The 17,281-nt window shown below is 34.1% G+C and overlaps 1 protein-coding gene across 1 annotated transcript in view; it reads right to left on the bottom strand.

Moving 5' to 3' along the window:
• Positions 1-9,976: 9,976 nt before the first annotated feature.
• The window catches only part of LOC149783109 (coiled-coil domain-containing protein 43-like), a 31,077-nt gene continuing 23,772 nt past the window's right edge, over positions 9,977-17,281 (bottom strand). Inside the window, exon 5 of the mRNA XM_089931332.1 lies at positions 9,977-16,157. Within this exon, the coding sequence (XP_089787458.1) occupies positions 15,967-16,157 (191 nt within the window). The 3' untranslated portion in view covers positions 9,977-15,966. The remainder of the gene's footprint in view (positions 16,158-17,281) is intronic.

The raw sequence follows: 17,281 nt of genomic DNA, 5'->3' as shown, positions 1-17,281 counted from the left end.
AGCAGTTATTTGATATGTGGTGCCCAGCCATGACGGTTGATCAAGATTATGAAAATCTCATGCAACTAAAATGGGTTTAAGAGTTCAGGAATTGCGTCCATAGTGACGTTAGGACTTATGATCATGAACACACGGTCGAAACTTTAGAAAATGCTGCTCGTACAGCTGTCAAGTAGTCTTTACCTCACAAAGTTTCTTTTGTTAGTAGGTCTTTCACTTGACAGTCTTCTGGAAAAAAAGAACTATTTCAGTTTAATATTAGTACTTCCTAATTTCAAACTGGCACAACGTTTAGGAATCAAGTTTCTGATAAGAGTGATCAAAAATCCTTATCTCTTGCAATGTGCACCTATTGATCCTTTTGATTCTGCCAATCCCTATTAAAATTGTAAGAATCAAAAGAGCTCAGTCGTTTATTATCTGGTACTATGCCTTTTTCCGAGAAGTCTTCATCAAATGAGTGTTCTTTTTCAGGGAGAAGCTTTGTTAATATTCATCTCCTTTGTGTAAAATGTCATCAGATTTAGTCCAAGGAGCCGTGACAGCTGGAACAGTGGCCACCTATCAAGGAAATTAATTTATTACTAGGCAATGACATAGAGGGTGACGTGATTAATCCACTTCTAACTGACAAGCCTTGTTTGGATCAGAAAGTCGATCTTATTGAAATAAAAATCCCCGATTTATACCCAGTTTGTACAGTTACTAGAGATATGGCAATGAAAGCTCTTGAGAATGAAGCTGATGATGAAATTATTCCTTTAGCTGACGCATGTATTGGTCAGACTTTTGATGAGGTATTTATCATAGTGTTCCTCTTGTAGTTACTAATTCTTTTATTTAAAATCAGGGTGGCAAATGACAACCACTTATCGTCTAATAGGAAAAAGATCATCAGATCACATTTTCATTTCAGAGGGCTATTAGAGAAACTGAAGCCAAATAAGCACCTATATGTTAAAATGGAGTCATTATGAGAAAATGGAGAACACGAGGTATCTGTTGGGGAAGAGTGGTTGGTGGACTATTAAATTATACTTCCAAAATCGTACAGACAGGTAATTCTTTATCTAGCCCATGAAGCTTCTTTGGCTGGTCATTTAGGGATGAATAAGATTTATCACAAGATCTTGAATCACTTTTTTTGGTCAAAATTAAAACGTGATGTTTGTATATACTGCAGATCTTGTCACACTTGTCAAGAAAAAATACAATTAAAAGATATACTCAAGGCATATTTTAAGCTTATTCCTGCATTTGACGAACCATTTAGCGGAATAATGATAATTGTGTTTATCCCTTACCTAAAACCATGTTTGGCAATCAATACTTGCTGATCATATGTGTGTGTAAGATTCCCAAATGAATTCCCTTTAAGGAATATTAAAATTAATAAGTTTCTTTGCTGAATTTGACCCTCCCAAGTCTGCTCAATCTGATCAAGGGCCAAAATTTTTGACTGGAAGTTTTCAGCAAGTTATGCATGAATTTAGCATCCAGCAATGTTCAAGTCAACTATTACCCTGAAAGACATGGGTTTTTAGAAAGTCTTCAACAAACTTTGAAAAAAATAATGATTTGGTTTCATAGTGGAAAAGATTGAGACAAAGGTGTTCATTTACTGTTGTTTGCTGTCAGAGAATTGGTTGAAGAATCTTTAGGATTTAGTCCATTTTAACTAGTTTTTGGACACATTTGTGGACTACTTAAGATGTTAAAAAAGAAATTTCTTTCAAATGAAATGAACCTTCTCGATTAAGTTTCTTATTTTGAATAGAAGTTGTCAAAGGTTTGTGAGGTTGCATAAACTAATCTGGACTCAAAAATAAAAAATTAAAAATGCAAAGGAAAGGAGTTTCCAAGGTGGTGATAGGAGTTCGGTCTCTCATGCCCATGCTACAAAATCCTCTTCAGGCTAAGTACTATTGTCCTTACACAGTTGAAGAAAAAAAATTAAGTGATTTAATTTATATCATCAATACTCTGTGGAGACAAAAACAACTTAATCATATAAATAGGCTAATGGAGAATGTTAATAGAGATAGCCAGGTTAATGATGCAATCAATTTAGTCATACATGTCCCCCACAGTGAAGATCAATGTGATGGAATGCAATCAGACTGTAGTGACTTTGGTGTAACCAATCTTTTGAATTCAGAAATTATTTATAATCTGGACCAGACACTTTCACATATGCAGCCAAACAAAAAGAATGAACTAAAACAACTATTACTTGAATATGAGTACTCGATTCCAGATGTTCCTACACAAACAAAGCATCCTCTTAAACAGGAATGTCTGAAACAAACAAATTCAACATTTGCTGGAGAATGATTTCACTAAACTGGGATGGACAGTGCAAAGATGTCTTCAGCATTCATGACTGTAGATGGGCTTTATCAATATAAGGTGATGCTGTTTATGATGAAAGGTTGGCCTTGTACTTTTCAAAGTCTAGTGAACATGATTACATCTGGTCTAGATAAGTGTGATGTTTACATCTGGTCTAGATAAGTGTGATGATTACATCTGGTCTAGGTAAGTGTGATGATTACATCTGGTCTAGATAAGAGTGATGTTTACATCTGGTCTAGATAAGTGTGATGTTTACATCGATGATGTTATTATCTATAATGAAACCTGGAATGATGACCTAGAGACAATTTCGAAATTCTTTGACAGACTCACTGATTTTGAATTTGATAATATATCTAAAAGTGAAATTTGTCATACTTATGTTACATTTCTAGGACATATCATAGGACATGATAAACCTATACATAGTAAGTTAAGGCTATCTCTGAATTCCCTGTGCATATCAGTAAAAAATAACTAATACTATTTTTGGGTATGGCAGGATACTATTATAAATTTTGTTCCAGGTTTTGCATAATTGCATAACCCCTGACAAATGTATTGAGTAAGAAAACTAAGTTTCATTGGTCTGAAAAATGTCATAAGATAAGAGTGCACCAGTTCTTTCAGCTCCAAATTTCAATCAATCATTAAATATGTCTTTTGACACAAGTGATATTGATTTAAGTGGTGATCATACAGTATGCTATTTTTCTAAGAAATTAAATAAGCACAGGAGAAAATAATTCATGATCAAGAAGAAATGTCTGGCTTTGATGGTGGCATTGCAGTGTATATTTGTTAAACTCCTTCTCCAATTATTGATTAGTGATCACAACCAACTCACTGGCTATAAAAAAAAATAATCAGAAATTATTGAGGTTTGGTTTGATGCTGCACGAGTAAAATATTGACATCAGGCAAGTCAAGGGAAAAGACAATCTAACAGCAGATGCACTTTCACGTCTAAAGAAAAATTATATTGGTTGATATATATTTTGTATCATTATGAGATTTCATCGTATGTAAATTTTTATCACTGGTACACTTGACTAATAATTAAAAGAAAGCTTCATTGCACACGTATTTACTATTCTTTATGAAGGGAGGTATTATGTACATTTAATTTGTTTAACTGTTTGCTAATTTTTTAAATTTCAATATATACTGTTAATAATTTAACCTTCTCAAGGCGTGTTGCAAGGGTACCTGTTATTGGGTGCTATGATACTGATTCAAGTCTTATTGCTAAGGTATCAAGTCACGGTTTCTAGGGTACCTATTCAAACTTGTTGCTGGGGTACTTGTTTTTGGTTGTTAGGGCACATATTCAAGAGTTCTTGTTGGGCAACCTATTGTTGGTTGCCAGATAACTTTATGATTGCTATGGTACCTGTTCATGGTTGCTAGGTTTCATCTTCATGGTTGCTAGGGTATGCATTCTTAGGGTACCTATTAATGGTTGCAGGGGTACCTATTCCTGGTCACTATAGTACCTATTCAAGGTCACCTGTGGACTTATTCTTTGTTGCTAGTGTAGTTATTCATGGTTGCTAATTTAGCTATTGTGGCTGCTAAGGTATGTATTCATGGTTGCTAGGATACTATTCAAGATTTGTTGCTGGAGTACAAATTCATGGTTGCTTGGGAACCCTTCCATGGTTGCTATGGTACCTGATCAAGTTTGCTACAGTAGCTATTAAATGTTGCTAGGGTATATATTCTTGATTGCTATGGTACATATTCAAAGTTGCTATGGTGCCTATTCAAGACTTCTTGCTGGAGCACCTGTTCATGGATGCTATACCTATTTAAGGCTGCTTGCTGACCTATTCTTGGTTGCAAGGGAACCTATTCAGGGTTGATATGGTAAATCTTATTAGTTGTTTGGGTATATAATCTTGGTTGCTAGGGTAACTATTCAAGGTGGATTGTGTACCTATTCAAGACTTGTTGCTAGAATACCAAGTCATGTTTGCTAAGGTTTACTATTCATGGTTGCCTGGGTACATATTCACGGTTGCTTGGGGACCAATTCAAGTAGGCTAGAATACCTCTTCTTATTTGCTAGGGTACTTAATCCTGGTTGATACAGTACTTATTCATGGCTGTTAGGATATGAAATCAAGGTTGCTTGGGTGCCTATTCAAGACTTGTTTGGGTACCTAATTAAGACCTGTTGCTAGGATACCTGTCCTTGGTTGCTACACTGCTATTCAAGATTAATATTGTACCTATTCATAAATTATTGCTAATGTACCTATTCAGGGGTACTATGGTACCTAATCACAGTTTTTAGGGTTTCCTATTCCTGCTTGCTAGGGTATTATTCTCGGTTGAAACAGTACATATTCTTGTTTGTTTTGAGATCTATTCAAGGTTGCTCGGATACATATTCAAGACTTGTTACTGGTTGCTAGGTATGTATTAAAGTTTGCTGCAGTACCTTTTTGAGGCTGCTATGGTACTTATTCATGGCTGCTATGGTACCTAATCATGGTTGCTAAAATACCTATTCTTGGTTGTTAGGGTACCTATCCACCATTGCTAGGGTGCCAATTGTTTTGCTAGGGCACCTATTCAAAACATGGCATCTTACAATTCTGCATATCCATCACATGCAACGTGCTTCTAAATAAATGGTATGCTACCAGGATTATTCTAAATAAATGGCATGCTGCCGGGCATATTCTAAATAAATGGTATGCTACTGGGCTACTGGGCATATTCTAAATAAATGGTATGCTACCGGGCTAATTCTAAATAAATGGTATGCTACTGGGCATATTCTAAATAAATGGTATGCTACCAGGCTACTGGGCATATTCTAAATAAATGGTATGCTACCAGGCATATTCTAAATAAATGATATGCTACGGGCTACTGGGCATATTCTAAATAAATGGTATGCTACCATGCTAATGAGCATATTCTAAATAAATGGTATGCTACCATGCTACTGGGCATATTCTAAATAAATGGTATGCTACAGGGCATATTCTAAATAAATGGTATGATACAGGGCATATTCTAAATAAATGGTATGCTACCGGGCATATTCTAAATAAATGGTATGCTACTGGGCATATTCTAAATAAATGGTATGCTACTGGGCATATTCTAAATAAATGGTATGCTACCGGGCTAATCCTAAATAAATGGTATGCTACCGGGCTAATCCTAAATAAATGGTATGCTACCAGGCATATTGTAAATAAATGGTATGCTACCAGGCATATTCAATTTTGGATATTATTCCCACATTAACCAGACACATGTATCCCTAGAGTGTAACAAAATAGTTCTACACCAATGGACCAATTATGCAGTCAGCAGTGATAGCTTGCTAAGCCAATCTAATGTTGATATGTGTTTTTGTTAGATGTATAACTGTCCATGCTCATTTGGTCACTTCCATTGTCCAATCGTCAGTTTTACAGGTACTGTACATAGGCTTTGTACGATGTAAAGATACATAGGCTTTGTACGACGTAAATATACATAGGCTTTGTACGATGTAAAGATACATAGGCTTTGTACTAAATATTCTAAATAAATGGTAGTCTACCAGGCATATTCTAAATAAATGGAATGCTACTGGGCATATTCTAAATAAATGGTATGCTACCAGGCATATTCTAAATAAATGGAATGCTACCGGACTACTGGGCATATTCTAAATAAATGGTATGCTACTGGGCATATTCTAAATAAATGGTATGCTACCAGGCATATTCTAAATAAATGGAATGCTACCGGACTACTGGGCATATTCTAAATAAATGGTATGCTACTGGGCATATTCTAAATAAATGGTATGCTACCGGACTACTGGGCATATTCTAAATAAATGGTATGCTACCAGGCATATTCTAAATAAATGGTATGCTACCAGGCATATTCTAAATAAATGGAATGCTACCGGACTACTGGGCATATTCTAAATAAATGGTATGCTACTGGGCATATTCTAAATAAATGGTATGCTACCGGACTACTCGGCATATTCTAAATAAATGGTATGCTACCAGGCATATTCTAAATAAATGGTATGCTACCGGGCATATTCTAAATAAATGGTATGTTACCGGGCATATTCTAAATAAATGGTATGCTACTGGGCATATTCTAAATAAATGGTATGCTACTGGGCATATTCTAAATAAATGGTATGCTACCAGGCATATTCTAAATAAATGGTATGCTACTGGGCATATTCTAAATAAATGGTATGCTACCAGGCATATTCTAAATGAATGGTATGCTACCAGGCATATTCTAAATAAATGGTATGCTACCAGGCATATTCTAAATAAATGGTATGCTACCGGGCTAATCCTAAATAAATGGTATGCTACCGGGCTAATCCTAAATAAATGGTATGCTACCAGGCATATTGTAAATAAATGGTATGCTACCAGGCATATTGTAAATAAATGGTATGCTACCAGGCATGTTCAATTTTGGATATTATTCCCACATGAACCAGACACATGTATCCCAAGAGTGTAACAAAATAGTTCCACACCATTGGACCAATTATGCAGTTAGTAGTGATAGCTTGCTAAGCCAATCTAATATACTGATTGTAAGATTGTGTTGGTATGTGTTTTTGTTAGATGTACAACTGTCCATGCTCATTTGGTCACTTCCATTGTCCAATCATCAGTTTTGCAGGTACTGTACATAGGCTTTGTACGACGTAAAGATACATAGGCTTTGTACGACGTAAAGATACATAGGCTTTGTAGGACGTAAATATACATAGGCTTTGTACGATGTAAAGATTTCCAATTTTGGAGGTCAGTAAATTTTGCACGTGATCAATGATAGAACTTATAAAGTTTGGATTTAAAAAAACATGCATAAATAAAAATATTAACTTCAGGACATTAACTAAACTTGAATTTCTCATTTCACTATCTCAACTAGAGTCTACAAATTGTTCCAAGTTCAAAATGAAAAATAAAGTGCAACTGCAAAATCAAAAATAGATGACACAGAAGGAAGGAATTCCCTCAAAGATTAGCAATGAAACATAAACTTCCAGCATGGAGAAAAACGTGAATTTTTATGTACTGGCCATTTCTTCTGTACAATTCATTCCCTGTGAAAAATTCTGTAAAGGTGTAATGCACCAAGAAACAAAAAGAAAAGAACAATAAAAAAAAACCCAGTTACAAATCCAATCATTACTGACATTTTTCCCTTCAATACTAAAGAGTCCAAAGCACATAATACCCACTAATAAGTGGAGTCCATCTGCCAACACTGTATGTTCCTCTATTTATTCCTGACAAACTGCATGGACCCAGATCTACTGGTGCATTATGTGACTGCAGATCTGGGTCTGGGCAGCCTAAAGTTTGACTTGATTTATATATCTACTATAATTTTTCCTTTCATTATATTAAATAACATACAAAATTTTAGATCAAGTTAACTGTTGATATGCTGTTAAACTGAAACTAACAGATAAGGCATTTTCATTGCGGAAAACTTGTTCTTCATATGAGAATTTGATATACATGGATTCAGACCTGAAATTTGTGAAACCTTTCACCTGCAACGTCTAAAGCTGAGACTTTTCTCACAAATAATTCAACACAAAAATAATTCATTAGAAATTGTCACAAAAAGTATATTTTTAGTGTTAAGATAACATAAAATGTTTAACTAAAATGAAGAGCATGCTGTCTACATGACCCCCATGATGGCCTGAAATCGCTTGCCTTGCTGGCAGCAACCTTAAAGCCCAACATCAGAAAAGGTGGTTAAGAAATGTCAGTAGGATTTTTTTCTGTCAGAATTTCTTCCAATTTTTTTTCTGTCAGAATTTCTTCCAATTCTGTTGATTATTTATCAAATATGTTTGTAGATTTATATACCTTTACTATCTTTGCATTTGATACCTGATTATAATCATTTTCATAAAACAATGCTTTCAAAACTAGATGATTTTCAAATTTTGTAAAATTGTGTTGAGCAATTTTTTGAGACTAAGTTATTTAAATTGTGTTATTAATTGTAACAGCAGTGACTTTTTCTGAAAGGTATTTATGCCAGAATGCTTACTGCAATATTTGGTTAAAATCTTTCCAGTGCTTTTTTAAGATGAAGTTGTTTTTAAGTGTTTTCTAACTTTAGTAACAGCAGCCATATTTAATTACGGACCTGCAATCAGCATCTTTTGTATAAAATTGAAAGGTTTTCATGCCAAAATGCATTCTATCAAATTTGGTCAAATCTGATTTAATTTTATTTTATGTTTAAATTTAAATGGATCTGTCCTATCAAAATTGGCTAAATTCTGTATTTTCTGAAAGAAGAATTTTTTTCTTAAGGTTTCTTTGTTTTTTGTTTAGTGGTCACATTTGATATTTGATCATCATTATTTATATACATTTTAAAGAATTTTACACCAGAGTATTAAATTCTATTTGAGGGGAAATCAATGAAGCCATATTTGACCACCGATTAGCATGACAGCTGCAACATATCTGAAAGGCCTTCATGCCGGAATGCCATCTGTTAAATGCAGTTAAATACTATTCAGCGGTTCTTTAGAACAAGTCATTTGGAGTTAGTTTTGTTTGTAGCTATATTGGCCAATCAGCATAATCTGTAAATACAAGTCATTTGGAGCTAGTTTTGTTTGTTTGTAGCTATATTGGCCAATCAGCATGACCTGTAAATACAAGTCATTTGGAGTTAGTCTTGTTTGTAGCTATATTGGCCAATCAGCATAATCTGTAAATACAAGTCATTTGGAGTTAGTCTTGTTTGTAGCTATATTGGCCAATCAGCATAATCTGTAAATACAAGTCATTTGGAGTTAGTCTTGTTTGTAGCTATATTGGCCAATCAGCATAATCTGTAAATACAAGTCATTTGGAGTTAGTCTTGTTTGTAGCTATATTGGCCAATCAGCATAATCTGTAAATACAAGTCATTTGGAGTTAGTCTTGTTTGTAGCTATATTGGCCAATCAGCATAATCTGTAAATACAAGAAAGGCTCTAATGACAGAATGCATTATGTCTCATTTGGTTAAATTCTGTTTAGTGGCATTTTAAGTTGTTTAAATTTAATTAGTAAAAGTGGACATCTTTAATTGCATCTGGATATAAACTTTAGAGTTTAAGCAGCTTCCATGCCAGGATACTTTCTGTCAAAGTTTATCAAACTCTATTGAGTGGTCCTGAGAAAAAATGTTTAAAGGTTTTCTAATTTTAGAAACAGCAGCCATTTTGGTGGATGAATGAACACTTTTGCAAAAACCTTAAAAGTCTTTATGTAAAACTACCTTTGAAATTAATTTGGTTAAAATCTGTCCAGTGGTATATTAGTAGAAGTTGAAAATAATAAATATTATTGGACAGATGATGCATATTAAATGCAAGCCATACCATAATTTCACACGGCATTTCAGCAGGGCCATACCATAATTTCACATGGCATTTCAGCAGGGCCATACCATAATTTCACATGGCATTTCAGCAGGGCCATACCATAATTTCACACGGCATTTCAGCAGGACCATACCATAATTTCACATGGCATTTCATCAGGGCCATACCATAATTTCACAAGGCCTTTCAGCCAAACAAGTTAAATACAAATTTACAAAGTGCATAGTTTTTAATTGTAGCAATAATCTACTTATACACATAGGGAAGAAAACAAAAGTATGAAATGAACAATTTAGTGATAATTATTCTGTTTGGAATTAAACAACCAGTACAAATATTCATCTATTTACACGTATCTTCTTCAGATGATGCTTTTCACATCATGCTCTTTTTCCTTTCTATGACAAATCAACTTCAACATTTTTTTAAACATTACAGAATAGCAATCCATTTCACTATCAATACTGTCCCATCAACGACGTGTATCCAACCTTCAATACTTTCAACCAATCAGACAGATGTATTTGAAACACTAACTTCAGCCAATCAGACAGATGTATTTGAAACACTAACTTCAGCCAATCAGACAGATGTATTTGAAACACTAATTTCAACCAATCAGACAGATGTATCTGAAACACTAATTTCAACCAATAAGACAGACAGATTTGAAACAATAAATTTCAGCCACTTGATGGATGTATTTGAAAATTAAGCCTTGGTTCTTTTGGTGAAATTTAAGTTGACTTTCTTCAAACTAAAATTACACAGAAAAGTTTACAAATTGTCTGCTTGCTCAATAAGGTATCCCGAAAACTCAATATTCCCTAGTTAATCAAGTACTTTGTGAAATTCTAAAATTGCTGCTGAAAAATTAAACAAAATGAGTCTCTCAACAAAACATAGCAAATGCACCAATTGGACTGGATAAACATGAGCAAAAGCTGTACTGTAACTGTCAAAAATTCAGTAAATCTGATTTGTATAATTAAATGGTTTGGTTTATTCAGTAAATGAGATTTATATAATTAAATGGATTGGCTATGGCATAGCCACACCCATAGATTATTGATTCATGAGGAAACTGAAGTAAAGTAAGTACATAGCCTCAAAGACAAACCAAGATTATGGATTCCTGAAGAGTCAAGTACATAGCCTCAATGACAAACCAAGATTAGGGATCTGGGATGATCCACAGGAACAAAATGACTTCCAATCCCATCCAAACAAAGATCTAATGAAGATCTTAACCAGCAAGATTGGAGTATGTACAGATGGCTGAGTAAATATATATATATATATGCCCCTTACTGATGGGGCAACCAGCAATTGAGTGTAATTAGATACCATACACTGCCCTGGGTAAACTTCAATGTAATCAGATAATACAATACACAGCTCTGGGTACACTTAAATGTAATTAGATGATACCATACACTGCCCTGGGTACAAATCAATGTAATCAGATGATACCATACGATGCCCTGGGTACACTTCAATGTAATTACACGACAACATTCACTACCCTGGGTATATATCAATGTAATCAGATGATACGATATGATGCCCTGGGTAGTGTAATTAGATGTTACTATACGATGCCCTGGGTACACTTCAATGAAATTAGATGATACCATACGATGCCCTGGGTACACTTCAATGAAATTAGATGATACCATACGATGCCCTGGGTACACTTCAATGAAATTAGATGATACCATATGATGTCCTTGGTACACTTCAATGTGATTAGATGATACCATAATATGCCCTGGGTACAAACCAATGTAATTAGATGATACCATATTATGCCCTGGGTACAAATCAATGTCATTAGATGATACCATATTGTAATTAGATGATACCATATTATGCCCTGGGTACAAACCAATGTAATTAGATGATACCATATTATGCCCTGGGTACAAATCAATGTAATTAGATGATACCATATTATGCCCTGGGTACAAATCAATGTAATTAGATGATACCATAATATGCCCTGGGTACAAATCAATGTAATTAGATGATACCATATTATGCCCTGGGTACAAATCAATGTAATTAGATGATAACATATTATGCCCTGGGTCCCCTCACATTAAGCTTAAAAAACAATTGCAGATTTAAATGAGAAACTCAGCAAGAACCTCATGACAATTATTTTAAAAAGTTGTTCCACTTAAAATGTATGTGTGTTATGGCTGCTTGTTTTTTTGTGAATGAATTTCTTGTAAATAAAATTATGCCTAAAATTATCGTCAGGGGTTTGATCAAGAAACAATATACAATATCTTGGTCAAATGTACACTGTACATGATCTCTGGAAACTACTATATTTTAGATGTAGAATAATAGCGGAGTCAAATGTACAAAATCTCTTCTGGCAACCAAATAAAATTTTAAACATAAAATAGCTCAGTCACATGTACAACATCTCAGGCAACTGTACAACATTTTAGATGTAAAATAGCTCAGTCCGATTACAAGATCTCAGGCAACTGTACAACATTCTAGATGCAAAATATCTCAAGTCAAATGTACATGAGCTCAAGACACTACAATGTTTTAGATGTAGATTAGCTCAGCCAGATGTACATGATCTTAGCTCAGCCAGATGTACATGATCTTAGCTCAGCCAGATGTACATGATCTCAGGCAACCATACAACATTTTGGATGCATAACAGCTCATTTGAATGGTACAAGATGTCAGTCAAATATACAAGATTTATTTCCCTACAAACTACATACTTTTCCAGTGAAAGCAGGAAAGCATGCCTCAACCCTGTCTTTGTGGCTGAGGTGAGTTATACATTTGGCATACTCTTAAGTATCACAAGATCCAAGTCACCTTGCAGCTCATGAAATTAGAGCAATCTTTGCGAGCCTCACATCTGAACACAACATTTTGACCAGACACATAGTAAAAGCAGTTGACGGGCATGCAAAAATAAAACCTTCTAAGCTTCTGTGTCAGAGATTTAGCTTCAATGAGCCAAACTCTGGATCTGGACACAGTCTATTAGCATCTGGCGAGTCCAGTATAAGCAGTCCAGACACAGCCTATTAGCAGCAATGGATTTGCCATGAAATTCTGTAGGAAAGAAGATTTTGATACTCATCTTCTTAACTGTATAGAGGTCACAGAGGTCACTGTATAGAGGTCACAACCATGGGACTGGTTGTGTTGTTTATGAATTATGAAAATGGATAATCATTTATTTGGTGAATACAGGCACATTTTCCAAGAAGTATACCCGAAATTGAGGTTGGATGCTCCAAATTCCTACTCCTATTACATGTTCTCCTAACATTCATGTGACTGGCAAGCGTATTTGAAGCATGTATTTGAAGTTATGTTCCTCCAAGAATACTTACCCAATCATGTTACCAAAAACCAATCCTAACCACCCTGCCATGTGAGCACTGTGTTCATGTTACTAAGCTTAGAAACCAGCAATACATGCTGGTAGCAAGGGGAGATAATAAGAGTTATTGCCTTTTATCTTTATGAAATAGATGATAAAAGACAATTTATTGATATCTTTTTTGTAGGCTGGATTCAGGAAGTAGTAGGTTTGTATCTTAATGTTAATGTGATTAGTTAAGTATTCACAGAGAAATTTTCTCTTAAAATTTGCTTTTTTATTGGTACCTAAATTCAATGGTGGATCAGGGTCAATTTCTTTTTTATTGGTACCTAAATTCTATGGTGGATCAGGGTCGATTTCTTTTTTATTGGTACCTAAATTCAATGGTGGATCAGGGTCGATTTCTTTTTTATTGGTACCTAAATTCAATGGTGGATCAGGGTCGATTTCTTTTTCATGCCAATAGGATTGTGTCATGTAATGTATCAACCAAAGATCAGCAGTACCCATGGAAACCATTACATTACTTTCCCAGCTCTTTCAAAATTGACAATGCATAGGTTCCTGACAATAAAAAAGGCATACTGGAGAATGTTATTAACTAGCGGTAAAACTATATCTCACATATCAAAATAGATGAAATTACTTATGATTTTCAAATTCATTCATGTTGAAATGTCTTGAAAGATACAATAACTTCACACCAGTAAAACTGTTGGTGTAGAAAGGAAAAGAACTCTGCTGTGGTTCTTCATTCAAGTCTGTCTCAGTACAATTCTTGATGTAACACAGGTATGTTCATGGATCCGGATTCACATGGTGAATTTTAATTTTGAAATTTATATTTATTTATCTCAATTTATTTATTTATAATTCTTGATTTCATTTTGCTTAAGCCCAACAAATCTGTTCTTATGCAACAAACACAATTTTCAAATTAACCAAATGGTGCTATAAACCTCAAAAAGTGCAGAAATATCTCATCTTGCACATATAAATACCTTGATTAAATTTCACTAATATTATAAAACTTTTTTACAATTACTTTTAACATTTTTATTATAATTAAAAATTCTTATTGGAAGAAATATTTATTAGGTTGCAATACTTGTAAAAAAATATATGATCTGATTACTGCATTACTAATAATCATAAATCTTTGCTTTTATTAAGTCAATTATCAAATATCTATTGAATAATTAAATCTATTATTAAAAAGCAAGAATGTGTTAATGACAATGTTATAAGCAAGACTGATAATGACAATGTTATAAGCAAGACTGATAATGGCAATGTTATAAGCAAGACTGTGATAACTGCAATATTTTAAGACTGTGATAATGGCAATGTTATAAGCATGACTGTTAATGACAATATTTTAAGCAAGACTGTGATAATGGCAATGTTTTAAGAAAGACTGAGAAAATAGCAATGTTATAAGCAAGACTGATAATGGCAATGTTATGAGCAAGACTGTGATAATGGCAATGTTTTAAGCAAGACTGATAATGGCAATGTTTTAAGCAAGACTATGATAATGGGCATGTGATAATGGCAGTGTTATAAGACTATGATAATGACAATGATATAATGACTATGTGATAATAGCAATGTTTTATGACAAATTAGATTGTGAGAAAATAAAGTACTTTTGATGGAAAATCACATTATATATATATATATATATATATATATATATATATATATATATATATATATATATATATAGTTCATAATGATAAAATTATTTTTGTGAAATAAAAATAAATTAAACAGTGATTTCAAAAATAAAATTCACCCAGGATATCGCTGTCCAATACTATACCTGTATCATATATTAGGTTTGGATTATCAGGGTCTAATACCATACCTCTAAGATATATTAGGATATGCATATTAGGGTCCAAAACCATACCTCTAAGATATATTAGGATATGCATATCAGGGTCCAATACCATACCTCTAAGATATATTAGGATATGCATATCAGGGTCCAATACCATACCTCTAAGATATATTAGGATATGCAGTATACTCATAGGATTTATAGCCAAACTCTACATAAGACAGAAGTAGTAAATAAACTTGAGACTCCAGTGTTGAGCTACAATTGTAAAATATATTTAGTAAATAAACTTCAGACTGAAGAAGTAAATTACAAGTGTGAAACAGACTGTAGTCAATACACCTGAGACTCCAGTGTTGAGTTACATGTGTGAAATATATTTCAGTAAATAAACTCTAGATGTTGAGTTACCAGAGTACAATAGATTGAAGGTACATAAACAGAACAATGTATCATGGATTCAGTAAATAAACTCTAGATTTTTGAGTTACCAGGGTATAATAGATTGTAGGTACATAAACAGAACAATATATCATGGATTCAGTAAATAAACTCTAGATGTTGAGTTGCCAGAGTACAATAGATTGTAGATATATAAACAGAACAATGTATCATGGATTCAGTAAATAAACTCTAGATTTTTGAGTTACCAGGGTATAATAGATTGTAGGTACATAAACAGAATAATATATCATGGATTCAGTAAATAAACTCTAGATGTTGAGTTACCAGAGTACAATAGATTGTAGGTACATAAACAGAACAATGTATCATGGATTCAGTAAATAAACTCTAGATGTTGAGTTACCAGAGTACAATAGATTGTAGTACATAAACAGAACAATGTATCATGGATTCAGTAAATAAACTCTAGATGTTGAGTTACCAGATTACAATAGATTGTAGGTATATAAACAGAACAATGTATCATAGAAAAGAATCAATATAAGACCATGAATATTTCCTAAAGTTGTCTAAATATTATCTTTTTCTTTCTCCTTTCTGTGTTCTTTTCTTCTCTGTATCCTTCCTTTCATTCTGCTTTTGCTTCTGAGCATCTCTGTCTTGCTTGTCCTTTTCCTTCTTTTTGTCAGTCTCTGCTTTTGCCTTTTCTTTCATCTCTCTTTCACTTTGTAATACAGATTCCACATTTCTATTCTTAAAGGCAAGAGCTGAGGTTGTGTTAAGCCTGATAAATGATTGAATAATTTATTAATTTGTTTTAATTAGTATATCAACAGATAAAAGACTATTTCATGGCAAGGCAAGGTACCTTGCCCCAAAACGTACTACAACAGCCAATATGGGCGGCTCCCTGCTGGATTCAAACACTGTCTGCAAGTCAGGCATGACAACCATGTCACTCCCTTTATAGAGGTACTCATCACAATCTTAATACTGCTGAAGGCATTTGTGTTCATAGCACCTTATTGTTCCATGGTTCCTTATTTTATCAGTTTAGCTCACAATTCTTCTGAAACAAAGACTCAGTCCAGATGTGTGTGAACCCTCAAAATCAAAAGACCAGTCTAGATCATTTCTGAAACAAGGAATAAGTCTATAAGCTAGTGAGCCTTCTGAAATGAACAAACAGTCTGGATACTGATGACCTACTGATACAGAGAACCAGTCTATGGAATTAACAGTACAACCAGTGTAGGGAATTAACAGTACACTTGGACATCTATGTAATAAGGAGATTCCATTATATAATTCACAAAAAGGATTTCAGATTCAGATGCAGTATCCTCTCTTTATGTCATTGTCATAAAGACCTTGCCAATGCATTGGTAACACACCTTCTTTACCCTACACACAAAGACCTTGCCAATGCATAGGTAACGCACCTTCTTTACCCTACACACAAAAACCTTGCCAATGCATAGGTAACACACCTTCTTTACCCTACACACAAAGACCTTGCCAATGCATTGGTAACACACCTTCTTTACCCTACACACAAAGACCTTGCCAATGCATTGGTAACACACCTTCTTTACCCTGAACATAAAGACCTTACCAATGCACAGGTAAGACACCTGCTTTACACTACACACAAAGACCTTGTCAATGCATAGGTAAGACACCTGCTTTACCCTACACACAAAGACCTTGTCAATGCATAGCTAACACAACTTCTTTACCCTGAGCACAAAGACCTTGCCAATAAATAGGTAACACACTTGCTTTATCCTACACACAAAGACCTTACCAATGCATAGGTAACACACCTTCTTTACCCTGAACATAAAGACCTTGCCAATGCACAGGTAAGACACCTGCTTTACACTACACA

This window comes from Sinohyriopsis cumingii, chromosome 14 (genome assembly GCF_028554795.1).
Source record: "Sinohyriopsis cumingii isolate HCF-2022 chromosome 14, ASM2855479v2, whole genome shotgun sequence".
NCBI classification, from domain to species: Eukaryota; Metazoa; Mollusca; class Bivalvia; order Unionida; family Unionidae; genus Sinohyriopsis; species Sinohyriopsis cumingii.
The sequence above is the reverse complement of the archived record's forward strand: the minus strand, read 5'-3'. Positions and strand labels throughout refer to the sequence as shown.